The sequence below is a fragment of the Salvelinus alpinus genome, chromosome 6, assembly GCF_045679555.1.
Source record: "Salvelinus alpinus chromosome 6, SLU_Salpinus.1, whole genome shotgun sequence".
NCBI classification, from domain to species: Eukaryota; Metazoa; Chordata; class Actinopteri; order Salmoniformes; family Salmonidae; genus Salvelinus; species Salvelinus alpinus.
The window spans coordinates 33,396,056-33,412,843 of record NC_092091.1 but is presented as its reverse complement, the minus strand read 5'-3'; the positions used below and the strand labels follow the sequence as shown (position 1 = coordinate 33,412,843).

General features: G+C 40.0%; 1 protein-coding gene across 1 annotated transcript; it reads right to left on the bottom strand.

The window, feature by feature from the left end:
- Positions 1-3,796: 3,796 nt before the first annotated feature.
- LOC139578590 (regulator of G-protein signaling 4-like) lies at positions 3,797-10,149 on the bottom strand. Its single transcript, XM_071406413.1, has 5 exons — positions 9,982-10,149; positions 9,612-9,710; positions 6,791-6,852; positions 5,565-5,728; positions 3,797-5,154 (listed from the first exon to the last, which is right to left on the bottom strand). Exons 1-5 carry the CDS (start codon positions 10,023-10,025, stop codon positions 4,918-4,920), a joined length of 606 nt encoding a protein of 201 aa, XP_071262514.1. The 5' UTR covers positions 10,026-10,149; the 3' UTR covers positions 3,797-4,917.
- Positions 10,150-16,788: the final 6,639 nt, after the last annotated feature.

The following is a 16,788-nucleotide window of genomic DNA, read 5'->3' as shown; positions in this document are numbered from 1 at the left end:
GGAAAGGGCGTTGTTGGTGAGGCAGGCAAAAACTCATACACGGGAGGAGTAAATCACAGGAAACCCAGAGCTCTCAACGATGTGTGTCACTAAACAAACAAGACCTCACAGTGATTGGGTGCAAAGAACTGAACTAAATAGTGTGTGATAGTGACATACAGGTGTGTGAACAGGTGATTGGAATTCAGGTGATTGGGATCTGGAGCGTGAGCTGTGTTCAGGGGATCTAGGTGTTTGAGAGTGTGAGCTGGAAAGTGGGCTGGAAAGTGAGCTGCTTTCAGGGGATCTACGTGTTTGAGGGTGTGAGTTGGAAGCAGACATTACAGAACACTCCTTCTCTGAGATGTTTTATGAATCTGGCCACAGGTGATTTTACAGGAGGTCTACCTGACTGAAATTAATAATGGAAATGTTAATAGTGTTAAATCCTTTTCATGATTTCTCCCATAATGAGCTCGCTCCGAGTTCGCGATCCTAGATGAAGTAGATTCGAACAGCAGAAGTACTCTGATAAATTAACATATGGCTCTGAACTAACAAGCTTTAACAAGCTTTAGCACCCACGAGAGCTGTGCAAAAGGTAACCTTCAACATACTTGTCCACTCACTGTAGTTTCAGTGACACACAAACAACCTTATAATCGAGGTAATCTGCATCAGGCAGGCCACTGACGTAAAACCATATCTTCCTAATGATGGCTTGTGATAACACGGGTTAGTGACCACATATATGAGAAGATAACAGCGAGCGAACATGGTATTCTTCTCTACACTTGCTTCTTCTATTTTTGTGTAACTCATATGCCAAGCTGTACATATGCAAATACTGTCTTTTCCACATTAAAGCTGCAGTCTGTGGTAATTAACCAGTAAAAAATATTGTGTACTCTTCTGTCACTAGCACTGTGACCTCTACAGTGGGAGGTAAGGGCAATATTTATACTGATATCAATCCATAGTTAGAAGCCTAAATAAGTTCAGGAGTATAAATGTGCTTAACAAGTCTGAATACTTTCCAAATGTACTGTAAGTCAAGGGGTATGAATACTTTCTGAAGGCATGATATGTTTTTAGAAGCTGGTAAGTATTACAATAGCAGCCTTTCGTTCATTTTTGGAAGTTTGAAAGTAAGTGACTGAACAGAAAAAAACAACTCGGTGAAACAGTTTTTTATTTACAAATACATTATAAATAATCCTGTCAAGAATAGAAGCAGAAAATAAATATAGAAATGATTATTACAATGAATATCTAGCTATTTATCATAATTGGAGGGGAGTAGGAGTAATGTGTAAACAAAACTCACAGAACCATATACTGTAACTATATCAATTGCATTACCAATAGTATCAATATCAATGATATATGATAGCCTAAGAAGACACGTTCATCTGCCCTACTTGTCCATTGCCAATAACTTTACAACATAAATCATTCCCAATAAGCAATACAGGGAGATGTTATCAAAATACAATATCAACAAAGCTATAATTGGAACAGTTTTCATAGAATGAACACAAAGCTTACAGCCATGGATATTTAAGCTAAATGTTAATGGTTGAATAAGAAGTGACATAAAGTAGACCAATACATTGAAGTAGACCAATACATTGAAGTAGACCATGCACATGTATTAAAAGCTATGGAAGAAGTTGCTCAGCACTGCCAGTTGTGCTGTGATTATATCATTCTGTATGGGGGTTGCTACCTCCATGCAGTGGAACGAAGCTGAGGGACAACATCGAAATTGTTCAGATGATGTCCATACAGAGGCCTGGCTGTCTGTGGGTTAACTTTATTTATTTGTTTATTTGGATCCCCGTTAGCTTTTGCAAAAGCAGCAGCTTATCTTCCTGGGGTCCACAAAAAACACAAAACATGACAAGTAACAAAACACTGATACATTGGTAGACAAGAAAAGTCACAAATAAAAAATATAATGATAAACAAACAATGCACCTTAAAAATAATACAAACAATAAAACAACAAAAATAATGTGTGTGTGTGTGTGTGTGTGTGTGTGTGTGTGTGTGTGTGTGTGTGTGTGTGTGTGTGTCCTCATAGTTTTATTGTTTGCTTGAGAAATTGGAGATGGAAGGGAGTTCCATGCGATCATGGCTCTGTATAAAACGGACTATTGCCGTGAACTGTGGACTTGGGGACTGTGAAGAAACCACTGGTGGCATGTCTTGTGTGATATGTATGGGTGTCTGAGCTGAATCTTATTTTATTATGCAGATAATCTGGAATTTTCATCACAGTAATATCTATCATAAAAACTAGAAGAGAAGCAGTTCTTCTCTCGTCAATCCTCAACCAAGAAAGACTAGCATGCGTGTTGTTGATGTTAGTTCTGTATGTGCAGTTAAGGGCAAGGAACCAGGTCTTCTTCAAGGATTTTTCCTGTGCTTAGCTCCAGTCCTTTACAATTACAAGCATACCCATAACATGATGCAGCCACCACAATGCTTGAAAATATGGAGACTGGTACTCAGTAATGTGTTATATTGGATTTTCCCCAAACATAACACTTTGTATCCAGGACAAAAATGTCATTGCTTTGCCATATTTTTGCAGTTTTACTGTAGTGCCTTGTTGAAAACAAGATGCATGTTTTGGAATATGTTTTATTCTGTAAAGGCTTCCTTATTTTCCCTCTGTCAATTAAGTTAATATTGTGTAGTAACTACATGTTATTGATCCATCCTCAGTTTCTTCTATCACTGCCATTCAACTCTGTAACTGTTTTAAAGTCACCATTGGCCTCATGGTGAAATCGCTGTGCGGTTTCCTTCCTATCCGGCAATTGAGTTAGGAAGGACGCCTGTATCTTTGTAGTGACTGGGTGTATTGATAAAGCATCCAAAGTGTAATTCATAACTTCACCCTGCTCAAACGGATATTTAATGTCTGTTTTTTTTTACCATAGGAGCCTTTCTTTGTGAGGCATTGGACAAACTCCCTGGTCTTTGTGGTTGAATCTGTGTATAAAATTCACTGCTCGACTGAGGGACCTTACAGATAATTGTGTGGGGTAAAGAGATGAGGTAGTCTTAACAAAATCATGTTAAAAACTATTATTGCACACAGAGTGAGTCCATGCAACTTATTATATGACTTGTTAAGCACATTTTTACTCCTGAACTTATTTAGGCTTGCATTAACAAAGGGGTTGAATACTTATTGACTCAAGACATTTCAGCTTTTTATTTTGAATTAATTTGATTTTTTTGTTGAAAAGCATAATTCCACTTTGACATTATGGTGTATTGTGTGTAGGTCACTGACAAAAATCTAAATGTTATCCATTTAAAATTCAGTCTATAATACCACAAAATGTGGAAAATGTCAAAGGGTGTGAATATTTTCTGAAGACACTGTAGCAAATAGGAGTGGCAATACAGTCTGCTACCATTCTCAATAGTTTCCCATCAAGGTTGTCTATACCCAGTGGTTTTTTGATTACTGATTGATAACCATAGTTTTTCCACCTCTCCCACACTAAATTGACCATTCAAAACAGCAATCCTTCTCTTTCATTATTAGATCTTTCATACAAAAATATGATGTTTCACTGTTAATTGTTGTCATTTCACTTAAGAGTTTTTCCACTTTACTAGTGAAATAGTAATTGAAATGACTGGCAATATCGAGAGGTTTTCTACCCACAACATAATTTAAGGTTCTCCAAAGTATTTTTCCATTGTGTTTTATGTAATTTATCTTTTTTTGGTAATATAATTTCTTCTTCTTTTTGTTAAGTTTACAGTATGTCAACCAATCAAGCCTGACTTGTTTGCCAACTCTTTTGCATTATTTATTTGAACCATAACAATTTTTCAATTCATCATCAATCCATCGGGCTCTAACAGTTCTCACAGTTTGTTTCTTAACTGGTGCATGCATGCTTGTCAACAATTGGAATGAATAATTAATAAATTACTTTAGGCCAACCTTTGGCACTTTGGCTTTCCTTGTTATTGCCACAATGTTATGGTCACTACAGCCAATGGAAACTAATATTGCCTTGGAGCAAAGCTCTGCAGCATTAGTGAAGATATGATCAATACAAGTGGATGTCACAGATCAAACACTATTAGTTTGCACTCTAGTTGGTTTAGTGACAACTTGAGTCATATTACAGGCACAGTCACAAGCTTCCTCTTGAGAAGACAGCTAGTTGCTAACCAGTCAATGTTCAGGTCACCCAGAAAGTGGGATAGGGATGGATAGAGAGGTAGTTCCTCATTGTTTTTCCCTGTGTTGTGAAACAAAACATCACCTGGTCATGACTTCATCGGCAGGTTAACAGAGGGCAAGTGAGCTACACCTCAGCAGTGCACAAACTAGCCTAAGGTAAAGTAATGATAGAAAAACAAAAACATCAGTCAGGTGAAAGGAGCTTTTAACACCAATCCAGACATAGTTATCTCCATTCATAAACTATTATCTAATTTAACACTCAGTTTGAGGAAGAGCATTTTCAAGTCGGAAAGCATTATTGGCATACATGCATGACTTAGCGTTGAACCCTTGATGAAAGCCAGACAGAGGGGATACAGGGAGCTGACCAGAGTGAAATACCTAAATGCCTGTTTGAATCATTTGACTCTTGTTAGAGCTCAGGAAGATATTAAATGGAATACAAAACAATGAAAATCAGGAGAAAGAGGATGATATTTCGTCCTGAAAATCACATCTCTGATCGTTTTCTTCTCTCCCTCTCCAAGCATACCCTAGTCTGAAAGATAAGCAATTTGTGATACGTGTTCAAATAGTTATCTTGAACAACGGACAGAAAAAATCTAAATCCACCCACTCATAACAATGTTTTCTCTTCAAGACTACCTACTCTTTCCCTCACAGATTATGACAGAGTGCTTTAATTGTCAATGTTTCTCTCTCTCCATCTCTGTCTATGCACCACCGTTCTCAGAACAGCCTCTCATCCCTCCCCTTTTCTCCAGAGCACTGAGTTGGGTGGTGGTGGGCAACGGGGACAGATCCTGGATCAGTTTGGAATAGAGGAACCTTCTGTATGAGTCTTTCTCCATCAAAGTGAAGATTTTCTGCTGGGCATTGTCGAAACAGAATGGGCCGGCATTCGACAGGTTCTGTCTGGTCTCCTCTCGCGTTGCTGAGTCCAAGTTCACCTGAGAGGGAGAGGGAAAATGAGATATATAAGTAATGAAATACAACATGGATACTGTATCAACAAAAGGTGCCATAAAAAGCGCTATAAAAATCCAAAATGGCAATCATAAAGGAACCACCACAGGTGCTTTTAGAAAGGGAGGAATCATTAAAGAGGAAGAAGAAGATACATCAACAGGATGTATGAAGTGTTTTCAGAATCCATGTCAAAGGCACTCATGCAGGAATATCAAAAGCTTTCATATTAATAGAGAAAACTGATGTATGGAAAGAGCCAGGTCATTACTCATAAGTGTATTATGACTCCAACAGGTCTGTGTAACACAGAATACTGCCTTTGAATGAAACCATGTCGGGATAGCAGAGATTACCAAGGGAAAGTTTAAGCCAATTTTTATTTCCATTTTACCTCGTTAAGAGCGTCTGCCGCGACGTACTGGTCATAGATCTGTTTGGCTTTACCTGCCATATTTTTTGGGGCTGACATTTTGTATTTCTCACAAGCTTTCCAGAACTCCATGTTCTCCTGGCTGAACTCTGCCTTCAGGAAGGTAGTGAACACCGTACGGCCAGCTGATAGACAGACAAAGAGAGAGAGAGAAAGAGGAAAGATTAGTCAGGTGCTGGGTTTTACGATTTATATGAAGCTACACACTATTATGCTCCTAATGAAATGCTCCTAAAGAGAGAAACAGAGAGCATCCCTCTGAAGGGAGTCATGGAGGAAGCTATGGAATGTTGGAGGTCAAGGCCAGGATGGTTCTCAGGAGGCCGTTGCTCCTACTCCGTGTCCCCACGGAAAGCCTGACACCACAGGGACCATCAGCTAGCTCACACACACACACACACACACACACACACACACACACACACACACACACACACACACACACACACACACACACACACACACACACACACACACACACACACACACACACACACACACACACACACACACACACTATTACAGGGAGAGTGTAGAGCAGCAGGCCCTCAGGGGCCACCCAGCATTGCCTTCAGACACGTAGCACATGACCAGAGCATGAGAACACAGCCATGTAAAGTCCCCAACAACCCACAGCCAAGTACCCTACAGCCCACACAGGCGTCATGATAGTCTCTTAAACAGAGAGACAGGGGGCAGAGAGACAAGGGAGAGAGAGATATGAATGTCCCTCAAGTTAGAGTGTTTGTAAACATGTAGTCCTGTATTGTGGTGTAACACTAGTGTTGTGGCTTGGTAGTGGCAGAGTTTTGACAAAGATTTAGGAGTTCTACACAAGGGGCAGGAGAGAGCTTCTTTCAAATGTTTTTTTACAACTTCTTAATTCATAAAACCACCATCCCATTATCGAAGGTGTTTTCACATTTGAGCGCATTTGAGCAAGAATGACTCCCGGATTCTGCATTAGTAGGGCGGCAGGTAGTCTAGTGGTTAAGAACATTGGGCCAGTACCCAAAAGGTCACTGGTTCGAATTCCCCAACTGACAAGGTGAAATATATGTCAATGTACCTTTGAGCACTTAACCTTAATTCCTTCTGTATGTCGCTCTGGATAAAAGTGTCTGCTACATTACTAAAATGTAAATGTATGTCCATAAGATGTCTCCTTTGATTTGTGACAAACTCACCTTCACTATTCATCAGGTTGTTGAAGGACAGTTTCCATTTTTCCACATCAGCAGGTGAAACTCTAAAACCAGAGAAAGAGCATAATCAGTATATTGGGATTAACAATAATATTTTCAATATTTTGGGCCTCCCGAGTGGCGCAGCGATCTAAGGCATTGCAGTGCTAGCTGCGTCACTACAGATCCTGGTTCAATCCCAGGCTGTGTCGCAGCCGGCCGTGACCAGGAGACCCATGAGGCGTCGCACAATTGGCCCAGCGTCATCTGGATTAGGGGAGGGTTTTGCCAGCCGGGTTGTCCCATCGTGCTCTAGCAATTCCTGTGGCGGATGCTGACACGGTCGCCAGGTATACGGTGTTTCGTCCGACACATTGGTGCGGCTGGCTTCCGGGTTAAGTGAGCATTGTGTCAAGAAGCAGTGCGGCTTGGCGGGGTCGGGTTTCGGAGAACGCACGGCTCTCGACCTTCGCCTCTCCTAAGTCCATACGGGAGTTGATGGGACAAGACTGTAACTACCAATTGGAAATCACGAAATTGGGGAGGGAAAAAAAATATATATATATATAATGAATGGGTTTTGTTGTAAAACTCTATATATTATATTTATTTTAAAATACTAAAATACAAACTCCCATGCATTTGACCCAGGTATTTGAAATAAGTATTTGAAAGTGGCCTATTTAGAGGAAATAATATAATTAGTTGATTCGGGCCACATTATTGAAAAGAATCAAATACACAGAAAATAATTATTTAAAAACACATATTCAAATAAACATGTATTTGAACCCAGGTCGGATTTCAGTACATCCGTTGTGTGTTGATATCCCACAGTTCTTGACCTGCAAATTGCTAACAGCCTATATTTTAATGATACAAGCAGATGTCATATCTATCATCTTACATAATGCTCTTTACAACAGGACACTACTGTGTTTTCCATGAGCATCAACCATACCATATACACCTCTTTGAGTTAATGAGTAACCAAGCATACTAAAACATGTCAATTAAGTATTAAAAGTACAATTTACAGTTTTTGACCGTAAGTACATTATTTCACACTAGCTGCAATCAGATTATCAAAGTTTATCAACATTACTGCAGTGGTGGAAAAAGTACCCAATTGTCATACTTGAGTAAATGTATAGATACCTTAATAGAAAGTTACTAAAGTAAAAGTGAAAGTCACCCAGTAAAATATTACTTGAGTAAAAGTCTAAAAGTATTTGGTTCTAAATATACTTAACTGCTTTTATTTATTTACTTTTCTGCTCTTTTGCACACCAGTATCTCTTCTTGCACATGATCATCTGATGATTTATCACTCCAGTGTTAATCTGCTAAATTGTAATTATTCGATTTATTGCCTACCTCATGCCTTTTGCACACATTGTATATAGATTCTCTTTTTTTTCTACCATGTTATTGACTTGTTTATTGTTTACTCCATGTGTAACTCTGTGTTGTCTGTTCACACTGCTATGCTTTATCTTGGCCAGGTCGCAGTTGCAAATGAGAACTTGTTCTCAACTAGCCTACCTGGTTAAATAAAGGTGAAAAAAAAAAAAAAAAAAGTATCAAAAGTAAATTGAATTGCTCAAATATACTTAAGTATTAAAAATAAAAGTAAAACTATAAATCGTTTCAAATTCCTTATATTAAGCAAAGCAGATGGCAACATTTTCTTGTTATTAAAATTGACTAACGATGCATTTGTATTTAGTGAGTCTGCCAGATCAGAGCCAGTAGGGATGACCACGTGTTATCTTGATAAGTGCATGAATTGGAGAATTCATCATGTAACGAGTACTTTTGGGTGTAAGGGAAAATGTATGGAGTAAAAAGTACATTATTTTATTTAGGAATGTAGTGAAGTAAAAGTAAGAAAATATTAAAAAAAAAATATATATATATATATATATATATATATATATTTTTTTTTATATAAAATAAAAATATATAATTGTAAAGTAAAGTACAGAAACCCCCCAAAACACCTTAAAGTAATACTAAATAATAAACTATTTTTACTTAAATACTTTACACCACTGCATTACTGTAAATTGTGGAGATAGTTAAGGGGTTATATTTATTTGTTTTCACTTCAAGCACACTAATTAGATTAGTCCTAATGAAAGGAAAGGTCAGGCTGGATATTGTCTAAGCTAACTAGTTTAGGAACAGCAGATGTTCCCTAGGGGGAGGACTCCAACACAGCAAATCAACCTGCATTATAGTTCTATACCTACGTGCACACTGGTTATTGCCTTGAGAGTATCATTCCCCATGGTGTGATAAATTAATTTAATAGAATCTGAATGCTGTTTTATAAATGACATCTGGTATGTTGTTCAATATTATGTATGATGATTAGAATCAAGTGCTTGTTTGCTGCTCTCATACAACAGGTCTCCCTTGTCTTAATGTCCTATAAATAAATGATATATCAATCAACACATTCAAGGTTAAAAGGTTTCAGTATTCACAGTATCCACTGTGATTATTATTATTATCTGACCCTGCTGGTCATCTATGAACGTTTGAACATCTTGGCCATGTTCTGTTATAATCTCCACCCGGTACAGCCAGAAGAGGACTGGCCACCCCTCATAGCCTGGTTCCTCTCTAGGTTTCTTCCTAGGTTTTGGCCTTTCTAGGGACTTTTTCCTAGCCACCGTGCTTCTACATCTGCATTGCTTGTTGTTTGGGGTTTTAGGCTGGGTTTCTGTATAGCACTTTGTGACATCAGCTGATGTAAAAAGGGCATTATAAATACATTTGATTGATTGATTGATTGATTATTCTCCTGTACACTCACCTCTTGGCAATGTTGGTCTTCTCTTTTATCTGTTCCTTGTCTGGTGGAAACTCAGGCTTATGGAGCAGAAATTCAATCTTGTGCTTGATGTCTTTGGCACTAAGGGAGGAGAAGTAGAGTGGGTAGTGTTAGGCTACATAATGTATAAATATCAAATTAAGACACAGACGTGTGTCCTATTATTATAGCAGAACCAAGATGCCTGACACGCAAGGCTTGTATTCAACATACAATACTGTCTGAAAATCTCAGATTACAGTACAGATATTACATCATTTATTTGTTAGGATTTCACATGTATTACATGTCTGTTACTAGTGATCTAAAACAACATAATAACAACCTCAAACAACTAAAATAGCCATCTTACCTTTTCATACAGGTTGCAGGCAGTGTTGCTAATCCCTTACACATGTTGCCTCTTTGCTAAATCAAAATCAAGGAGAATGATTTGCAGTGGTTTTGAGCGCAGAGGAAAAGGTTGTAATATTATGACTGGTAGTCCTCTCAGTAAGTCAGCAGTACGCTCTGTCTTAGTGAAGCCTCCTCCCACAGTTGGGGTTTTATACAGCTACAGTGCTTACACGCTGACGAAGAGCCAATCACAGCCCTCACTGGGCTAAGTATGCTCTCTTAATTATCTCCAAGAGGAGAAATGATATGAGCAGGGAGAAGAGCACAGAAGTGGGTAACAAAACTCAGCTTCCTTTGATCTATATGCCGGTTAGCAGAAACACACACATACTTCTGCATACATGTTTAGCCGGCATATGTAGGCATTTAACCTCTGCAAGACTGCCCAGAACAGAGCAGCCTGCACAGGAAATGTAATGCAGTGCAAATGGTATATGGCTTATTGTTGTACATTTTTGTCTGATGGCATCAGTCAGAATTGAGAGAGAACTGGTTGCTTGTGTTGGTTAAACTAACTCCTCAGGTTGAAATACCCAGACCTGTGCAATCAAATTGTGAGCGTGTATGTGTGTGTCAAAGTGTGTGTGTGTGCGTGTGTGTGTGTGTGGTCTTTCAAAATCACCACTGGGCAATGTACAACAATGTGTAACAATCAGTCACATACCATTTCCATTGAATTTCATTTCCTGCGCATACTGCTCTACTCTGGGCAGCCATCCAGAGGTTAAATGTCTACATAAGCCGGCTAAACATGTACTCAGAAGTATGTGTGTGTTACTGCTAACCTGCATGTAGAACAAAGGATGCTGAGTTTGGGCGGTTGATGACAGGAGAGGGTGAGGGAACATTCTGGGAATATGGAGTTTGAGATGGGAGGAGTTGAGGATGATGTCAATGTCATTTTAAAAGACCACTAAGTAACAGAGGTGGTTTGGTGAACCACGCTCGCATGAGGATTAACCTTGCCTGAGACCTGAAGAGATGCACTATCTCCCTGAAGTACATGACAGACAAGAGCTTTGAGGAAATGGACCCTGTGTTACCTCCCTGAAGAGTTCACACTGATATTCACACCTACAGACTGAGAGGACACCGATAATAACATAATCTCTCACACACACATAGAAACACACACAGAAACACACACAGATACACAGAAACTCCTTTTTATTATATTTTGGTTAGAGGTCTAAGGAGTGCTGTTGACAAAGCACAATGTTATCCCTGCTGCATTCATTCTGTTTACTCTCTCTGTCTTTGTTATGGCCAAAACAAAAGTGAGTAATATCCTAAAGAAGAGAGGAAGAGAGAAAGAGAGAGAACAATCGAGAGAGAGAGAGAGAGAGAGAGAGAGAGAGAGAGAGAGAGAGAGAAATATGGTTGGTGTGTGTGCGAAAAATATTATGGTGCTATGCTACTAAACTGTATTTTGTATTTCAGGAGTGACTCTGCAAATTGTTTATGTTAGATGACAGACAGAAAGGTTGTGTCTGTGGATGATTAGTGATTTAGAGAAGCAGAGACAGAGATGGTAAAAAATGGAATCCATAGAATAGTCTTTTGATGGACGTATATTTGACATTTGTATCTAAAAGCATAATTGAGAAATAATAATTCAAAGTTGTGACATTTTGACCTTACACAGGCCTCCTTTAAGACTCCCTGATGTTTCATTGGGATGTGCTAAAAAGCTCAACTTGGTGTCATATGAAGCTTTACTGCTTGCTGTGTAATATGAGTAGTATATATAAATATATATATACTTTTTTTATTACATACATTTCTGAATATTGGAAAATGTAAATATGCCATTTTAGATTTTGCAAATATTTCTAGATATTTTTAAACATAATATACTCTACGGGCATATCAAAGTTAAAGCCCATTTCATACAGAGAAACAGCATTGTAGGCAATGTAACCAAACACAGCAATCCTTTTACTTGTATCATTGCATATCCTGCAAATCACCAGCTGAGGGCAAAAATGTATTATCAATTTTCACATTCACTCTGTTGGCAATGCTTACCAATTGGATCATAACTCTAAAAGTAGCAGAGATCCCTCTCTGGAATTGTGATATGCCCGTAGAGTATATTATGTTCAACAAAATATTGAAAAATTAGAGAAATCAAAAATCTATATTTACAAAGTTATTGAAATCAAAACACTATTCTTATTACAGAGCAAGCGATGTTTGCTTTGTAGCACCTACAGATGAAAAAATATGAGTCTTAATTAAAGGAGGCCTGGTTAAAGCCAAAATGTCATAAATATGCCAACTTTAATAAATAATTTCTCAATTATGCTTTAAGATACAAATTTCAAATATATGTCAACAATATGTCCTTCCTCCAAAGGACTATTCTATGGATTACGTTTCGTGAAAATCCCCCAAATCATGGTCTTTCTATGTCTGAGTTTTGTGAGGAATCACTCGCTTAAACTTTTCAAATAAAGCCTGAACTCCAACATATATCAACATCTGTTGTATATGTTCAACCCAGTACCAGTTTATGAGCGTCAGTCTGTGATTGTTTTCCAAAAATATAGACATCACAAGACATGATGCCTATGATATGCATCATGTACAGTATATTGACGCTCAATGCTTTCAACACATGATATACGCACAAGGTGGCTAAAAACAGATCTCCATCCTATGCTAGCTTGCTACCGATGGCCCAGCTAGCTGTCTGAATGTCAATATGTCAATGTCAATATGTCAATGTCAATATGCCTTGTCCATTGCTGTTCTGGTTAGTGTTTATTGGCTTATTTCACTGTAGAGCCTCTAGCCCGGCTCACTATACCTTATCCAACCTTTCAGTTCCACCACCCACACATGCGATGACATCACCTGGTTTCAATGATGTTTCTAGAGACAATATCTCTCTCATCATCACTCAATACCTAGGTTTACCTCCACTGTATTCACATCCTACCATACCTTGCCTGTACATTATACCTTGAAGCTATTTTATCGCCCCCAGAAACTTCCTTTTACTCTCATTTCTAGACGTTCTAGACGACCAATTCTCATAGCTTTTAGCCGTACCCTTATCCTACTCCTCCTCTGTTCCTCTGGTGATGTAGAGGTGAATCCAGGCCCTGCAGTGCCTAGCTCCACTCCTATTTCCCAGGGGCTCTCTTTTGATGACTTCTGTAACCGTAATAGCCTTGGTTTCATGCATGTTAACATTAGAAGCCTCCTTCCTAAGTTTGTTTTATTCACTGCTTTAGCACACTCCGGCAACCCGGATGTTCTAGCCATGTCTGAATCCTGGCTTAGGAAGACCACCAAAAATTCTGAAATTTTCATCCCTAACTACAACATTTTCAGACAAGATAGAATGGCCAAAGGGGACGGTGTTGCAATCTACTGCAAAGATAGCCTGCAGAGTTCTGTCCTACTATCCAGGTCTGTACCCAAAAAATTTGAACTTCTACTTTTAAAAATCCACCTCTCTAAAAACAAGTCTCTCATCGTTGCCGCCTGCTATAGACCACCCTCTGCCCCCAGCTGTGCTCTGGACACCATATGTGCCCCCGATCTATCTTCAGAGCTCGTGCTGCTAGGCGACCTAAACTGGAACATGCTTAACACCCCAGCCATCCTACAATCTAAGCTTGATGCCCTCAATCTCACACAAATTATCAATGAACCTACCAGGTACCACCCCAAAGCCGTAAACACGGGCACCCTCATAGATATCATCCTAACCAACTTGCCCTCTAAATACACCTCTGCTGTTTTCAACCAAGATCTCAGCGATCACTGCCTCATTGCCTGCATCCGTAATGGGTCAGTGGTCAAACGACCTCCACTCATCACTGTCAAACGCTCCCTGAAACACTTCAGCGAGCAGGCCTTTCTAATCGACCTGGCCGGGGTATCCTGGAAGGATATTGATCTCATCCCGTCAGTAGAGGATGCCTGGTTATTTTTTTTAAATGCCTTCCTCACCATCTTAAATAAGCATGCCCCATTCAAGAAATTTAGAACCAGGAACAGATATAGCCCTTGGTTCTCTCCAGACCCTTAACCTACACAAAAACATCCTATGGCGTTCTGCATTAGCATCGAACAGCCCCCTGATATGCAACTTTTCAGGGAAGCTAGAAACCAATATACACAGGCAGTTAGAAAAGCCAAGGCTAGCTTTTTCAAGCAGAAATTTGCTTCCTGCAACACAAACTCAAAAAAGTTCTGGGACACTGTAAAGTCCATGGAGAATAAGAACAATCTCCTCCCAGCTGCCCACTGCAATGAAGATAGGAAACACTGTCACCACCGATAAATCCACTATAATTGAGATTTTCAATAAGCATTTTTCTACGGCTGGCCATGCTTTCCACCTGGCTACCCCTAACCCGGTCAACAGCACTGCACCCCCCACAGCAACTCGCTCAAGCCTTCCCCATTTCTCCTTCTCCCAAATCCAGTCAGCTGATGTTCTGAAAGAGCTGCAAAATCTGGACCCCTACAAATCAGCCGGGCTAGATAATCTGGACCCTTTCTTTCTAAAATGATCTGCTGAAATTGTTGCCACCCCTATTACTAGCCTGTTCAACCTCTCTTTCGTGTCGTCTGAGATTCCCAAAGTTTGGAAAGCAGCTGCGGTCATCCCCCTCTTCAAAGGGGGGGACACTCTTGACCCACACTGCTACAGACCTATATCTATCCTACCCTGCCTTTCTAAGGTCTTCGAAAGCCAAGTCAACAAACAGATTACCGACCATTTCGAATCCCACCATACCTTCTCCGCTATGCAATCTGGTTTCAGAGCTGGTCATGGGTGCACCTCAGCCACGCTCAAGGTTCTAAATGATATCTTAACCACCGTCGATAAGAAACAATACTGTGCAGCCGTATTCATTGACCTGGCCAAAGCTTTCGACTCTGTCAATCACCACATCCTCATCGGCAGACTCGACAGCCTTGGTTTCTCAAATGATTGCCTCGCCTGGTTCACCAACTACTTCTCTGATAGAGTTCAGTGTGTCAAATCGGAGGGTCTGTTGTCCGGGCCTCTGGCAGTCTCTATGGGGATGCCACAGGGTTCAGTTCTTGGACCGACTCTCTTCTCTGTATATATCAATGATGTCGCTCTTGCTGCTGGTGAGTCTCTGATCCACCTCTACGCAGACGACACCCTTCTGTATACTTCTGGCCCTTCTTTGGACATTGTGTTAACAACCCTCCAGGCGAGCTTCAATGCCATACAACTCTCCTTCCGTGGCCTCCAATTGCTCTTAAATACAAGTAAAACTAAATGCATGCTCTTCAACCGATCGCTGCCTGCACCTGCCCGCCTTTCCAACAACACTACTCTGGACGGCTCTGACTTAGATACCTAAGTGTCTGGTTAGACTGTAAACTCTCCTTCCAGACTCACATCAAACATCTCCAATCCAAAGTTAAATCTAGAATTGGCTTCCTATTCCGCAACAAAGCATCCTTCACTCATGCTGCCAAACATACCCTTGTAAAACTGACCATCCTACCAATCCTCAACTTCGGTGATGTCATTTACAAAATAGCCTCCAATACCCTACTCAATAAATTGGATGCAGTCTATCACAGTGCCATCCGTTTTGTCACCAAAGCCCCATATACTACCCACCACTGTGAAGTGTACACTCTCGTTGGCTGGCCCTCGCTTCATACTCGTCGCCAAACCCACTGGCTCCAGGTCATCTACAAGACCCTGCTAGGTAAAGTCCCCCCTTATCTCAGCTCGCTGGTGACCATAGCAGCACCCACCCGTAGCACGCGCTCCAGCAGGTATATCTCTCTGGTCACCCCCAAAACCAATTCTTCCTTTGGCCGCCTCTCCTTCCATTTCTCTGCTGCCAATGACTGGAACGAACTACAAAAATCTCTGAAACTGGAAACACTTATCTCCCTCACTAGCTTTAAGCACCAGCTGTCAGAGCAGCTCACAGATTACTGCACCTGTACATAGCCCATCTATAATTTAGTCCAAACAACTACCTCTTTCCCTACTGTATTTATTTATTTTGCTCCTTTGCACCCCATTATTTCTCTCTCTACTTTGCACATTCTTCCACTGCAAATCAACCATTCCAGTGTTTTACTTGCTATGTTGTATTTACTTCGCCACCATGGCTTTTTTTTTTTTGTATTTTTTTTTTTGTATATAGACTTATTTTTCTACTGTATTATTGACTGTATGTTTGTTTTACTACATGTGTAACTCTGTGTTGTTGTAGGTGTCGAACTGCTTTGCTTTATCTTGGCCAGGTCGCAATTGTAAATGAGAACTTGTTCTCAACTTGCCTACCTGGTTAAATAAAGGTGAAATAAATAAATATGCAAGAGCTTTGAGGAAATGGACCCTGTGTAATGCTTCAATAAATGACATGCAAGAGCTTTGAGGAAATGGACCTTGTGTTACTTTCCAACAGACTGTCTGAGAGGACTCAGTCTGAGAGGACTGTCTGACAATAACAGGTTTCTCTCTCTCTCACACACACACACACACTCATTTTCCAGAGGTTTGAGGCTCTTTTGTCCTTATAAAGCCAGGTGGTGATGACACATCCCTCTAGTCCTGAACACACACCTGTTCTTCATGGAGACACTGAGGCAGACTAACCCACCTGGCTATCAGCAGCCTCTTTCAATCAGGGCTATGCACAACAAACTCCAATTGTATTCTGTCTGCATGAGACTGATGGAGGAATAGGTACAATGCTGTGAATGGATCTTCTCACAGTCTGAAATCTATTTGGGGATG